The 15,125-nt window shown below is 35.9% G+C and overlaps 1 protein-coding gene across 1 annotated transcript in view; it reads left to right on the top strand.

Annotated features, from left to right (window-relative positions):
* Nucleotides 1-15,125, top strand: part of Negr1 (neuronal growth regulator 1) — an 876,873-nt gene that overhangs the window by 660,933 nt on the left and 200,815 nt on the right. Inside the window, exons 5-6 of the mRNA XM_070007283.1 lie at nucleotides 1,192-1,312; nucleotides 13,943-14,094. Of these exons, the coding sequence (XP_069863384.1) occupies nucleotides 1,192-1,312; nucleotides 13,943-14,094 (273 nt within the window). The remainder of the gene's footprint in view (nucleotides 1-1,191; nucleotides 1,313-13,942; nucleotides 14,095-15,125) is intronic.

Genomic DNA, 15,125 nt, shown 5'->3' with positions numbered 1-15,125 from the left:
CATTCCCAGTCCCATTTATTGTCTCCTCTTTAATTTTAACTAGGCATTCTCCATATTCATTATTTAGAGGCTGGTTCCTCATGTCTCAACTCATCTGGAACATATGCCTAATTGTGTCCAGAATTTGACCTTGTAGTGTCTTGAGAAATAAATACCTGGCACATATCAAAGGCTCTATTATTTGCTGAATAAAAGAATGGGTATGTCACTACCAAAAAAAAAAGCTTCAAAACTCTAGCACTCTATGTTAGGCACTGTGATCTGATCTCTGAATGTGAAAATTCTATTAGTAATTTTACCTTGCCATCAAAGAGCTCAGTAGAAAGTTTGTCACAGCCATAAATAACCCCAATACAAGGGAGAAATTGTATGGCATGAGTGACTTAGATAAGCTGCTAAGAGAAGGCAAAGCTATTGCTGGTTAGACTCATGGTGAAGAATAGAGAGATGGGGCATCTAGTATGGGCACTCAATCTGTGAAAATGGAGAGCAGACTTCAGGTAGACCAACCCACATTAGAAACTACACTACACTGATAATATCAGGAAAAGGCAGTGGGAAACAGAATTGTGAAAAGGACCCAGGCTGTGTCAACACAGTTGACTTCAAATACAAATCCTTCTACATAGACATACATATATACATACACTTACACACATACATATTTGTGTATATATATGTAAATATGTACATGGATAAGTGTATTTCTTTAAGAATTGTGTGACTTTAAGAATTATTTTAATTGTGACCTTCAATTTTCACATCACTGTTATGTTCCAGGATTACTGTGAGGAAACCAAGACCATAAAACACCTAGCTTGGTGACTAGTTCCCAGTGATCACTCAATAAATGAGAGCTATTATTAGAGTATAGTTTGACTGGAGTACAGATGAAATGTTCCTTTCACCAGGCTATTCTTTTCCAATAGGAAGCAAGGCCAAAATGTATTGCATTTACTCTGTACTCCCTGAGAACATTCATCTATTGTCCAACTTGAAAAATAAAGCTGAAAATGACTAGCCTTGCGTTGGAATCATAAACTACTGAAAATGTGATGCATTGGTCTATCAGACATAAATTGTTTTGAATATAGAAAGAATAAAAAAGTTATATATATATATATGCGTTATATTTCTGCTGAAGATTATTTTTCTTTACCCACCAGGTTTTCTGTTTTGTTTCTTTTTCAGTTGCTCCTACAATTCAGGAAATTAAATCTGGCACGGTGACCCCGGGACGTAGTGGATTGATAAGATGTGAAGGTGCAGGTGTGCCGCCTCCGGCCTTCGAATGGTACAAAGGAGAGAAGAAGTAAGGACTTTGTGATCGTTACTGTGTTTCAAGCACTTCAAGCTAATGTGTTTGTGTTTCAGATACTTACTTTAAGCCATTTTGGAAGGGAAAAAAAACTGCCTTGAATGATTCTCAGTAGCCTTCTTACAAGCAGGCCTTCAAAAGGGGCCCAAGTGGGCAGCTGAATAGCTAATAGCATCCCCAAGAAATGTCCACATTGGTTTCTATAATCTCAGAAATGCCTGTAAATCCTCCATTGCCGATCCCTTTCATTTCTTTCTCTCTCTCTTCTGAACTGGCACACCGAGTCTCTCCCTCGCAATCACGTTTATTTGGGAGGTAAACCCACCTCTAAAGGACAGGCACACAGCTTCCAGGAGAGCACTTCAAAAGCAGGAGGCACTGCTGTCTCTGTCTGGCTTCCTTAATGAGCCTCAACCCTCATCACCTGCCTTGCTCGCCTACAAGATACTTTTTCTTGTTTTATAGGACATTGTGTTTGAGCTACTCTGTCACTAGAGAGCTTGTAAAGGAGTTAAAATACATAAGCTAAAGGACTAACCAAGAGGATTTTAGGGCTACTCTCACATCATTTCTGTGCTATTGTGTCCTTGAGATGCCACAAAGGTCTTGGCAAGAGCTATTGAACAAGGGAAGACAGAGACAGACCATTTTCTCTCATACCTTCAGCCACTCGGCTCATTTAAGCCTCTTCATTCTGCACTTATACAGCCACCAGAGAAGCACTGGATCTCTGTCAGTTAACTGGAAGATGTAATGGAGAGTGGGGAGATACTATGAAATATTTGGTAAATTTTGCTTCAAAATAGGGAAGAACATGGTCAAGAATATGTTAGGTTGAACCATATGAGACTACCAATTTTAAGTCCCAAAAGGTAATATTGATGATCCCATACCACTCAATATATGTGTATGAGGCTCACATTCTCGGATCATGACTCATAACTAATCTCTGCAAAATATCTGAACAGAAAACTATTAAAGTGACACAAAGAATTTAAATACTGCCACTGTGGATGAAAATGGATGTGAGACGAGCAGACCTTTTCCTGTGAAATTGGAATTAAAGGTGATTTGTGGAAGATAGTTCCTTTTAATACAATCTGTCACAATTTCGATGGTTCCATTTATAATTCTCATATTTTTGTTAACTTTTATGGATGCTAAACTGGCACCTTTGTGGTGTTGTGGAAGAGCCACTATTCTTAACTTCTGACACCTAGATTAATTGTTATCTAGTTTCCCTCATTTCATTTTACAAAACAGTATAGATGCCAATATAGTCTTTCTTGGATTCCCAAAACCAAGTTGGTAAAATTTTATTTATGATTACCTATATTAAAAAAACACCAAGGGCTGGGAAGGTGGCTCAGTGGTAGAGCACTTGCCTTGCATGCCAGAGAACCTGGGTTCGATTCCTCAGCACCACATAAGCAAAAAGAAAAAAGCCAGAAGTGGCGCTGTGGCTCAAGTGGTAGAGCGCTAGCCTTGAGCTGAAGAGCTGAAGGACAGCGCCCAGGCCTAGAGTTCAGGCCCCACGACCAGATGCCCCCCCCCCCAAAAAAAAAAAACACCAAGAAGAATACTTCTGAACCATCTGAAAGTGATGGAACTTTGTGTCTAAATATAATCTTATTTGGATTTCCAATAAATAAGCTCTAGGAACGTAGTATTTCAGTGGAGCCTCAGTTAAGATTTCTTTACAAGAGCCTTAAAAAGATTCTCCGTGAGCCACAATTTGAAGGACAATTATTCAGAATATTTTACCTTTTGCTTAAAGTCAGTTTTAATCTGTTACATTAGTTTCTTAAAGGCTGGTAAGTAGAATTATTCCTCTTAAACCAAATAAGAGCTCCTTTGTTAAAAGCCAATACTTTATGATGTTCTGCATTTCCTTTTTCCCATTCCATATCTGTTCTCTTTTCTAAATTCATTAACCATTTTCAGAAAGGGTTGTAATAAACCCCTTTAACTACCTTCTCAACCTAGGACAACTATAGCAAAGAACCAATTGATGGCCATTATCAAAATTTTAGTGATTATTTTGCATACTGGGGCAGTGGATGGTAACTTTGATGAGATTTTCAAAGTTTATACCCACTTTGCAATAAGAAAATGTACTTTTCAACATGCACACACATCTACCAAAATGTTAACAGCCATGAAAAATCAGAAGCACCTACAAGAAGTAAACATAAGTTCATAGTGAAGTACACAGTTCATTAGCAATATATAAATTCTCAAATAAGAAATACAAATTCTCAAACATGGCTAGAATAAATTATTTCCTTCAAAATTATAATAAAGCTAAATATATATAGAACATAGAAGAAAGAAGAACTTTAATTGTGAAATGATTATTACATCAAATGAATCTACCATAAAAATTAGGTTATTTAAATATTTGTATTATTGAATTAAAAAAAGATTGACAGTTACTTGCTAACAAACATTAAACCACTGTATTTTTATACCCAGTCTGTAAGATAGATACTATTTTATTCTAGCTGTGCCTGGGTTTGAATTCTGGGCCTTGTTCTTTCTTAGCTTGTTTGCTCACCTGGGATGGAATTCTACTACTTGACCCATACCTACAATTCTATTTAATGCTTATTATTTTGGAGGCAGAGTCTCATAGACCTTTCTGTTCAGGCTGGGTTCAAACTACAATCTTCCATATCTCAGCCTCCTCAGAGGCTAGCATTACTGGTGCCAGTGTAAGCTAGATTCTATTGATGATCTTTTATCTTTGGAAAAACCAAAATGAAGCATGCATTATTATATCTTGCACATATAGGCGTAGGTGTAGCAGAGCTGGTATTTAAAATCAAGGAGTCATATAAACCTGTAATCAGAGACCCTGGCTTTATCCACTTACTCTGATATCTAGTGAAAGTGATTGTCCTACAGATGTATAAAAAATAATTTTAGATACAACAAGAAATACCCAAAGTAAAGGCATTTCAGGTTGATTATTGATTTGTAAAATAAGGGACTTCCCACACAAACATTCACTTATGACTTCTAAATTCCCTTATACAAGGAAAAAGAAAAAAATGGAATCAAGTGGACCTCATAGCAGGCACAGATTCAACAAGCTTCAGAGACCCTTTCCAGGACCAAAATTCTGTCAGAAGTGAGGGTGGTTCATGTAAGCTCTTGAAAACATTTTTTTTTTCTTTTTTCCATTGAGTCGTTTTACACTTGAGGTTGAAATGAATGATCAGAAACAACTAATACCATAATTTTGCTAACATTTAAAGATATGTTTGCAATTATTCATCTCTTAAGATCTTCAAAGCTCTATTTCAATTAGATTAATGATTGTGAAATAAAATAAATAGTATAGCATATAATAGCTAAGATAATAAAAGTAATTTTTAAACCAGAAATAAAACATTTTAAAGTAAATAAAAAATAAAATAATTAAATGAAAATTTAAAAAAAATTCAGGCTGATTCTGAGCTTCCTTTGTTCTTTCTCTTTCTGAAGCTCTTCAGCATCCTGTAAAGTCCATTTTCTGTGTGCTACAAATAATCAGCTTGAAACCCTCTAAGCAAGAAACTGACATAAAGCACAATTTAAACAAAGGAAAGAAACATATACTTAGTGAAGAAATGAACACTTTCCACGTCTTTATAAATTCTTTTATCTCAATTATTGTTAAGAGCCTTGTGAAATAAGATTTACTGTCCTGAGTTTACTGATGTCAAAATTGAGACCTTAAGGCTCTTAAGATAACTGACCAAGAGCACTCAGCTTTGAGTTCCATCAGGACACATTTTAGATCCGCAAGTTGTTCAGTTCAGGTTCATCTCTGAGTATTGTAGCTGTTTTATTGTAATCTATTTCTCATTAACAAATTAATTCAAAATTAGCAGCTTTTGTTATCTCAGACCATTTCTGTTGGCCAGAAACCTAGGAAGAGGTCGGCCTGGTGGTTGTGGCTTAAGGTCTCCCATACTGTTTCAGTGAAGATTCTGCCATCTGCTGCTGGCCATGTATGGGATTATTTGGGCTAGTGGACATGCTTACATGCCATTCACATATCTAGCAAGATCATGCCAGTGGTAGCTATTGTCAGATGATCTTAATTGTTTTTCTGTGAATGTCTCCATAGGGCTACATGCCTAATTTTGTGGTTCAGGAGAGCAGCAAGATAGCAATTGCTCTATCTTTTGTGATTTAGTCTCAAAGTCATGTCTTATCATTTCTGTAATGTCTATACTAGCTGCCTAGGACAACTTTATTCAGTGAGGAAAGGATAGCAAAGGAGCTAAATTCCACAAGGTAAAAATCATCAGCTATCATCTTTGAAAATGGATCATACACTCTTACATCACTAATTTTTATATTATAAATATACCATTTGATTCATTTCTTGCACTGTTTATATTAACTTCATGAGGAGACTGTTAATATTGTATATTTGTTATAAAAATACTACTACTTGATATATAGGTAATCATTGTCTAATACCTTAATTTTTTCAGCATACCTGACAGAAAGATTTCTAATAGATTTATTTAAGTTCAGATATTTTAGAATTATGAAAATCAGGGTTTGGAGATCAATTACACAGAGGGCCAAAAATTCAAACAGTTTTATTTGATAATGGAGAAGGTTGATAGAGGAAATATTTTTGAAATGCAATAAAATGACAATTTCAGAACATCCAAAGTACCTTGAAGCAAATGTCAATTATGATACAAAATCAAATCAGTCTATTGTTTAATACATAAACATTCACTTGGAACTAAGCTAAAAGTATAAATTATAATGGATGCTCTTTTCTAGGTTTTTCAAAAAAAATAGCACATGTATTTCTTTGTGAAGCTAGCATTACCATCCTAACTTCAGAATTTTATCGCATACTGATTCAGTTAATTTCCCTCTTCTTTATCTAGATTCCTTGAAATTCATGCATGCAGCCTATAATGTCATGCCTTCTGATTTTTCATGCTTATTTTAATGGCTTCAGGTTTTTATGATAACTATGTTATTTAGCTCTCTCTCTCTCTCTCTCTGTCTCACTCTCTCTCTCTCTTTCTCTCTCTGTTCATCTGTTCATGATAAGGTTATCCTTACTAGAGTAAGAAGTTACTAGGTTTTTTAAAAGACTATTTGAAATAATTGAACTACAAATATCAAATTAAAATTGATCGTCCTTGATGTATGTATGGTGGTGAGCAATGTCTGTTGTCCCAGCTACTTGGGACTTGAGGCAGGAGGATCACTTAAGCCTACTAATTCAAGATGAGACTGGGCACCATAGAAAAACCCTGCTTGAAACTTTTTTCCTAACCTAATATGTTCTATTGAGTTATAACAAATATGTATCAAACAATTGTAACTTATGAGATAATTTGAAATATTTGAAGAGGAAACAGATTTCTGCATTGAAAGAACCTGTATTTCCAGTGTATTTCTCCTCCTCCTCTTCCTCCTCCTCCTTCTTCTTCACCTATTATTATTACTACTACTACTACTATTTTTATTGCCTGCATGTGTGTTGGTCCTAAGGGCTTGAACTCAGGGCCTAGGAGGTATCCCTGAGCATTTTTGCTAAAGGCTAAATATTTTCCATTTGAACCACAACTCCACTTCTGGCAATTTGGTGGTTAATTGGTGATAAGAGTCTCAAGGTCTTTCCTGCATGGGCTGGCTTCTAACTACAGTTCTCAGAGTGCAGCTTCCTGTGTAGCAAGGATTATAGGCATCAGCCAACCATCATTTTTGTTTTATTACTTATTTATTTCTGATACTATTTCATTCTTTTAAATAATCAATGTCTCATTGGTAAAACAACCATTATCTCTGTGATGACGTTATCCATACGGCCAGGGATGCAATTGAGCTTATTTCTATGACTGGAAACTGGAGAGAAAATGCATATGTGAAATACAAACATGTGTTACTATATTTACAACATAACCAGCCAAAAGAGGAAAATGGGCCAACTCCAGTTTGTATCCCCAGGCTTAGAGGTTAGAATTTGTCATAAAAATCAAAAAGATGAAATAAGCACAAAGTTATAAAATCCTGAGGGAACTCTCAATGCTGTCCTGTGAAATTGCAAAGGAAGGACTCCTTCAAGGAAAATCAAAGGATTAAAGAGTGCTCCGGGACAATGGTAGCTTCAAGCTGGATGATAAATGATGCAAAGTAATTTCAGACATTGTGAAGGTTCAAGAAAAATCATGGGCAAGAAAAATGCTCACTATCATGTGATCATTTTGGCAAGAGTTATTTTATTCCTTGGTCTCCAGAATATAAACTCAGCTGTAATAAGAAACAAGGTTAGGGCTGGGATGTAGCTCAGTGGCAAAGCGCTTTCCTAGCAAGTGCAAGGTCCTGGGTTCGATCCCCAATACCAAAAAAAGAAAAGACAAAAAATACAGTTTAAAAAACCCAAACAAAAAAAAACAAGGTTAGAAAAGACTTTAGGGAAATACTTAGGCATCTTAAAAGAGATAACCATGTGGACTAGTTTCCATAGTCATAAGAAGCTTGTGAAGAGTTTCTTCAGGGTAGTAAAACAAAGCAGTTTGATTTTTCTCAAGGCATTTGGGAGGAATGCATGAAAATGTTACAATATGAGTTTAAGTATAATATTAGCTGTTTGGTCCTAAAGCAAAAGAAAGAAAAGACAGCATTTGCATACTTCAAAAAACAATTAATTCTGAATGAAGATTTTGAAGATAGTTCAAGTTTTCTATCCAGGAATGAGGTGAAGGGTGAGGCCCTTTGCAGAAGCTAGAATACAAGAAAGGAGGTCCTGGAAGAATCATCCTGCAAGATCTTAGCTTCAAAACTGTGATGCATCCTCTTTCTTTTGGGATTCTTCATATGTTGCTTTATTTGCTCATCATCTTCCTCCTGTCTACATTTAGCTATGTATCCTTCATTTCAGTGTAGATATCCTTTTCACCTGGAAACCTTCCCAGAGCCTTTGCTACTTTTGGGGAAGAAGCTCTCGAAATGGATTATCGTGTCTTCAACATGTTTTTCTTGTCCATCTCTTACTGAGCCTTAATCTACTTAAGAACAAAGAATTTCCTTGCTCGGTACCATGTCCCCAATATCTAACATAAGGTTTGACATTGTATTTCAAGTATGAGCAATAGTCTCTCAATAGGTAAAACTATTGTTATTTGAATTCACTTTTGCAAAGAGAGTTTTCATGCAGTTCAATCCTCTGCCCTTCGATTGTAGGGTATTATAAACTGTGTGAACCCAGTATATGGGTAGAGAAAGGAAGGTAGTTTACATTGCTCTGTTCTGGCTGATATTTTGTGAATGTCATCTGTGCCAAATTTTTGTGTTGCTTTATGGTACAATGAAATGTGACATTAAAATCATGGGCATGTTGATATTAGAACAGCAGATCAAGTGGAAGGGAGAAATTCATTCACAGGCCAGGTTGTCAGGGATACAGCAATTCGCTGCAATCAAGGCGAGTTTGATACCTGCTCTGTAGCCTTTGTTTATTTGACAGAGGGATAAAGAGGGATGGTCTTATTCATGCAAATTAAACTGTCACAAGTAAAGCAGCCCCAAAGTATCTTATATAAAAGTATTAATTTCATTAAAATTGATAAAGTAAACAAGACATACATTTTAAATAGCTTAATAATATCTAGAATCATTAAAATATCCTAATGTATTATAATAACATTAATTTATTCAAATGCACAACTAAAGATAGATACCCCTTGGGGCTAAGACAGTGATGCATGATATTATTCAATCTGTTCCTAGGAATAAATGATATTATATTGGTTCTAAGTCTTAAGTATCAAGCAACACAATAAACTAATGGGTTGCTATAGCAGTATATCCATATAAATGTTTATTTCACCCGAGTCTCCTGGCAGTTTTTATTCTACCCTATTTTTACTTTTTTTTTGTTATCTACCCTGAAGATCTGTGGAAAACCTAGATGAGGTTGATAATGTGCATGTAATTGATACCGAGTTTGGCACATTTTGAAATCATGATGCCATGATCTTTCAGTCACTCTTCTATATCTTTTCTTTAAAAAATAATTTCCTGTGTGCTCAATGTTTAATATTTGGCAGACATCTGAGAGGAAATTTATCTGTTCTGTCTAAGAAACAGACCCTATCATTGCACAATAATATCACCTGCCATAATCCAGTGTCCACTGCATTTGATATATATGTGAATAGATATTACATATTATATACATATTATATATTATTACATTCTCATCTAAAAGATTCTTATATTAATCAATTCTTTGCTACTGGATCCACTTTTCCCATTTCACAGATGATGTTTCTAAGGATAATAAAATACAATAGCACCATCGGACAACAGTTACTTATTGGGTCCCTGACTATTAAGAGGCCAGCATTGTTAGACACTTGTGCTTGCAATACACAAACTCACAAAACCATTGAGAAGCCTGGTCATAATGGGGCTGCACACTGAAGAAGAAACTTATTAATTAAAAATCACACAAATAGGAAAACTTCAAGTGAGAAGTATTTTATTTTACACTAATAATTTGGCCAAGTCAGGCAGAACACAATAACTTAACTGCATGAGTAGAACTTGACTTTATAATTTTGGAATTGTGCTGAGATATTGCTTTTTTTCAGACCTGAGGATTGAACTCAAGGCCTTGTACTTGCCAGGCAAATGCTCTTCTACAGAACTAAATCTCCAACCCAAGACAGTGCTTTCTTATTTGACCCAGTTGTATTTTTCTGCCATTCTTGAACACATTCTGCATCTTTATTATGAAAAGAGATGTTCTACTCTCTAAATATTTAGTGAAGCCAGACAGGAACAAACAAAACAGCAACTGATACAGATAGTCTGTATATTTGGGGGAAATAGAGAAGGAAAGGAGGTAAGAGCCTGTGAGGAACCTGACAGACGAACAGTAGAGGCTGATGACTGCTGTGTAAGAGGCTGCACTAAAAGGAATAACTAACAGAACAAATAGCCAGGAGACCTCTGGCCCAGAAAGACTGCCCTATAGCTAGCTGAACTGAAGTTTCCTCTTTATTTGACTTTCTACACCATTAGACTTCAATCCTGGGATTGAACTTGGCTTTCCTGGCACGAATGTGGCATGTCAACTGGTTATTTAGCTCATTGGCTTTATTCTCTGGTTGGACTCAATTTCTTGAAGCACTCATGATTTCTGACTCATCTCTCCAAATCAAATATAACATCCAGGTTTCTACTTGATGATTTTAATACTAATTCTATTGTGAGAAGATACCAATAGTTCAAAAGGCTTCAGATTTGAATATTTGTTTTGCTACTTATCCAGTGGTCATAGATAAATTTGCTCATTCTTTCTAAACTTCTGTTTTCCTCATTTGTAAAATGAGATTGATAATACCTATCTCCTAGGGTTGCTGTGAACATTAGTTCACATATATGTTTGGAAACAGTCCTATACCACATGGCCACTTACCACTCAACATCAGGCAATTTTGCAAATAATGCTTTAATGTTTTAGTGTTAGATTACTTCAGCCATAAGTGTATTGAGAACAGTTAACATTTTCCACATATATAAAGCATTTCTCTTCACAGTGAAAAGAATAGACGTATACTCATAATTCAGTGCCTGTGGTATTTATTGTTATTATTGACAGATAGTGAGCAATGACCCCCCCAAGTATAGAGTAAGGCTGGATTTATATAGGAAATGAATAAGTTGTAGTGTAGCTTCTCTATTTTTGCAGTCTTAACAATTGATGCTGATACCATGTAGTCAGGTCTTCTGTGATGATGTACCTAGGAGCTCTTTTGCTCTTCCTGGAGAGTTGAGCCCAAGGGAGATGGTAATTATAAAGTTTGTAACATTCCATAAATCAGAAATGGAGGAATACTTCCCATGTGCTATTCCTTATTGAAACTGGAAGATATAGGGGGCTATTTCTAAATACTTAGTGGTTTGGCCTCTGTCACTCACAAGTTTTCAGCATCTTGGAAAGCAAACAGCTTGTGGCTCACAGATTTATGAGGCTTTGGCAAGAGAGAGATCAAGAGAGGTGGGGGAGGGAGAGTGTAATTAATGGTCCTTGATATGGAGTAAACTTGTATTGGTATCACAGGTAGAGGACAATGGGGTCTACAGTAATGGAAGGACTTTATAACCATATCCCCTATGATAAAAGTACAACAAAGAAAAAATGACCAGGTAATTCCAAGTAAGCACCATATGCTGATGATCTTCTTGTAAAGAACAAATGTTATTTTTAACTCCTAAATCAGTAGAATTTCTTTTACTTTCTTTGGAAGGAGAAGATAATCTAATTCAATACATGAATGGTTTTCTGCATAAAAAAATATAATCATTGGCCCTTTTGGAATAAATCTATTTCAGAAAGAAAAGGTCATTAATTAAAACCTCTTTATCATATATTTCTAGTCACATTCAGATCTTATTTGCTGAGACTTCCAGATTAACCCCATATTTCTACATCCAGTAACTAAAAAGAGAGATATCTGAGATATAGATAGATTGATAGATAGGTATATAGATATGGAGATATCTATATATTATGAAACATATCTATATCTATATATTAAGAAACAAATCTATATATAAACTCATATATAGATATATGTATCTATATTATATGTAGATATAGATAGATAGATTTTTTAGATATGTGATTCTTTTTGTTGCTTTTCCCTTCTTAAAGACAGAGTCTGAATTTTGCTGAACCCAGTACCTAATTATTCAGTGTAAAACTCTTTGTAACTATTTAGTGAATATTTTCTAAATTGATTTGAATAATTGAGAAAGGCCTCTCAATTTAAGATCCTTGCCTAAAATACTTCAAAGTACATCATCTAGAGGTGCATACCATCCAGGAAGCCCGCCCCCCCCTCTCTCAACTTGTAAAAGCCCCTGTCAGCTTGCTACCTACCAGGCAAAGGAAGATAAGGTCATAAATGATATTTGAGGAACTAGCAGTTTTAAAACTTTCAACAGTAAAAGAAAGCAAGCCTTAGGTTTCTTCAGCAATCTCAGAAAGGTAGTTTTCCCTAGAGGGAAGACAATCCCCTAAGATATTCCTGTTTTATGTTAGTCCTAATCACCTGCCTGGATGCTCTAAGTTAGTAGGGGTTTGAGCACTGTGTGCCAGTCCGGTAAGGATGTACATGGTACTGTTGGCCAGAGGCCAGAACTGGCTGCGATCAGACAGGCATGAGTGTGCTGCATGAGTCAGCAACATCTGTGCTTTTGCCTCCAGTTTTATTGCATATCCAGGATTCAACACCCACTCACTCTGAAAGACAGCCATAAGGAGTATCAGCAAGTACTGCTACAGTGTATGAATGCACTCTCATGAGAATGGCTCCTCCAAGCCTAGCCAGTAAAACATTCTGGTTAATTTATTCTCATTTCTTTAGCAGCAAAACAATCTTGGGGAGCAACAGGGATTTAGTAGTACAGAGAATTGCTGAGCCCTTTGGAGACCCAGGAAGACTGATTGAAGAGCTAATATTGAAGTTTGCAAGGTTATAAAGATGATATTTATTCTCAGCTTATAGAATTAGTTTTTTAAAAGTTACTAATACTCTGCAGGAAAACCTGCAATAGTCACAGTGGGAATTCAGCATAAATGATAGGTTTGAAATATTTTATGCACTATTTTCCTGGATCATAGTGTGGGAACACTTCAGTTAATGTTCATGTTAAATTGTTTGGTTTCTTCAACTCAAAGTTTTGTTAATCTGATAAAGTATTTGTTTACATATGTCAAAGTTAGCTATTTTTGAGTAATTCCCAGAATAATCAAGTATCACTACTATTTTAATCTGCATTTAACTACAGTATATTTTTATCTGCATTCAGGTGCAACAAAGTTCAACTTAAACTATCAAAATGATGCTACTCAAAATCCATCTTTATAATTAAAGAGATATTTATTACTAAAATGATCACATTGAAGATGAAAAACCTAGCACATCATTTGGATTATGTACATATTGTGACAGTACATCTCTTTCACAATAAATCTTTGGCTAATAGGAAAAATAATAAATCTAGAAGTTAGTGTTTTGTCATCTTCATTTTAGTAGAATTCATATTTAGAGAAAATATTCTCAAATGAGCTTAATAGTACCTGCACTGGAGGAATGTTTTCCATTGTATCAGTAATGTAGTAGTTGGACTCATACCCACCCTGACTCAGTGGTAGGGTTAAGTTTCATGGGGGTTATCAAATATTTTCTTCTGAAATTGCCTAGGCATACACTAGTCAGGTTATCCAGAAAATGCAGGTTTCTACTTTAAGTGAAATCTTTAAATCTGTCTCTGTTTTAGTCTTTCTTGACTTTAATACATAAAATGCACTTACCTCTGAAATATAAAACAGTGGATAGCCAAGCTCTGTGTCAATACCACACAAATGTGCCCACAGAAACCATCTACAGCCTGCCACGCCATCCTCGCCTCCCTCAAATCTACTAGTGCAAGGAAAATTGCACTCATATTGACTAAGATGCTACATGCTAACAGGAAGGTGGTCAAACCGTCTATGGGTTACCATGACAATCGCACCTAGGATTGAAAAATGAAACTGTTCACAATACATATTCACCGACAGTTTATTTTGTCTTCTAGGCTCTTCAATGGCCAACAAGGAATTATTATTCAAAACTTTAGCACAAGATCCATTCTCACCGTTACTAACGTGACACAGGAGCACTTCGGCAACTATACTTGTGTGGCTGCCAACAAGCTCGGCACGACCAATGCGAGCCTGCCTCTTAACCGTAAGTAAACATGCTGCGGAAATGCGTTCAGGGGACTTGTGGCTCCCATAAAGAAGCAAAGGTGGAAACATAAATAAATGAACAACAAAAAAAAAACACACCTAAGAATGGAGTACAACCAGATGTAACAATTCCTTACAGAGAGGAAACCTTGTTCCCAATAATACCTTTTGGGGGAATTTTATAATCCTGATAGAAATGTCCATGTTTAAAAAAAAATGTATCTCAGAGCATAAAAATTGGGGGGAGGGAATCACAAAAATAACAAGGCCAACTAAAACACGTTTTCTAACTGAGGATAGTTAAGTGGGATTTTGTTGGCTTTTTGGGTTAAAAACACATGTTATCTCAAAGCAGAGATTACATATAGGTGGACTTTAACCTTGAGTGGCTTTCTTTAGACTCTCATCTTGTAATAGCCTGAATTTTCCATGTCATAAATGAAACAAAATAGTAACTGCATAATCTTGGACAATATGCTTCATGGAGATGGCAACTAGGAGCAGATCTGTTTTCTCCAAAAACTTTAGCTTATTAAAAGAAAAAGATACTTTATGGGTACAATAATTGAGGAGTTTGACACTAAAGTGCCTTGGTTGTTTAGCTGCTAGTCAAGTAGACAGTAGAAGTTAATACAACAGCCACAAGAATCAGTTAAAGGGAAAGAGATCTACACCTTTTTATCCAGCAATTAATTGTAGTGGGTTGTTTTGTTTTTGGTCGGTCATAGGGCCTGAACTCTTGGCCTCGGCACTGTCCCTCAGCTCTTCAGCTCAAGGCTAGTGCTCTACCACTTGAGCCACAGCACCACTTTCAGCTTTTTTTTCTGCTTATGTGGTGCCAAGGACTCGAACCCAGGGCCTCATGCACACAAGGCAAGCACTCTACCACTGATCCACTTTCCCAGCCCTGTTTTTGGTTTTCTTTGAAGCTAACTAACCAGTAAATTGTTACAAACATAGTATTTCTTAATTTTCAAACTGAGTGTTTCTCAGAATGCTCAAAGAAGACTCTTAGTATACTAGCTCTCC

This window comes from Dipodomys merriami, unplaced genomic scaffold (genome assembly GCF_024711535.1).
Source record: "Dipodomys merriami isolate MVZ:Mamm:240054 unplaced genomic scaffold, mDipMer1.0.p SCAF_7, whole genome shotgun sequence".
In the NCBI taxonomy this organism is placed as follows: Eukaryota; Metazoa; Chordata; class Mammalia; order Rodentia; family Heteromyidae; genus Dipodomys; species Dipodomys merriami.
The sequence above is the reverse complement of the archived record's forward strand: the minus strand, read 5'-3'. Positions and strand labels throughout refer to the sequence as shown.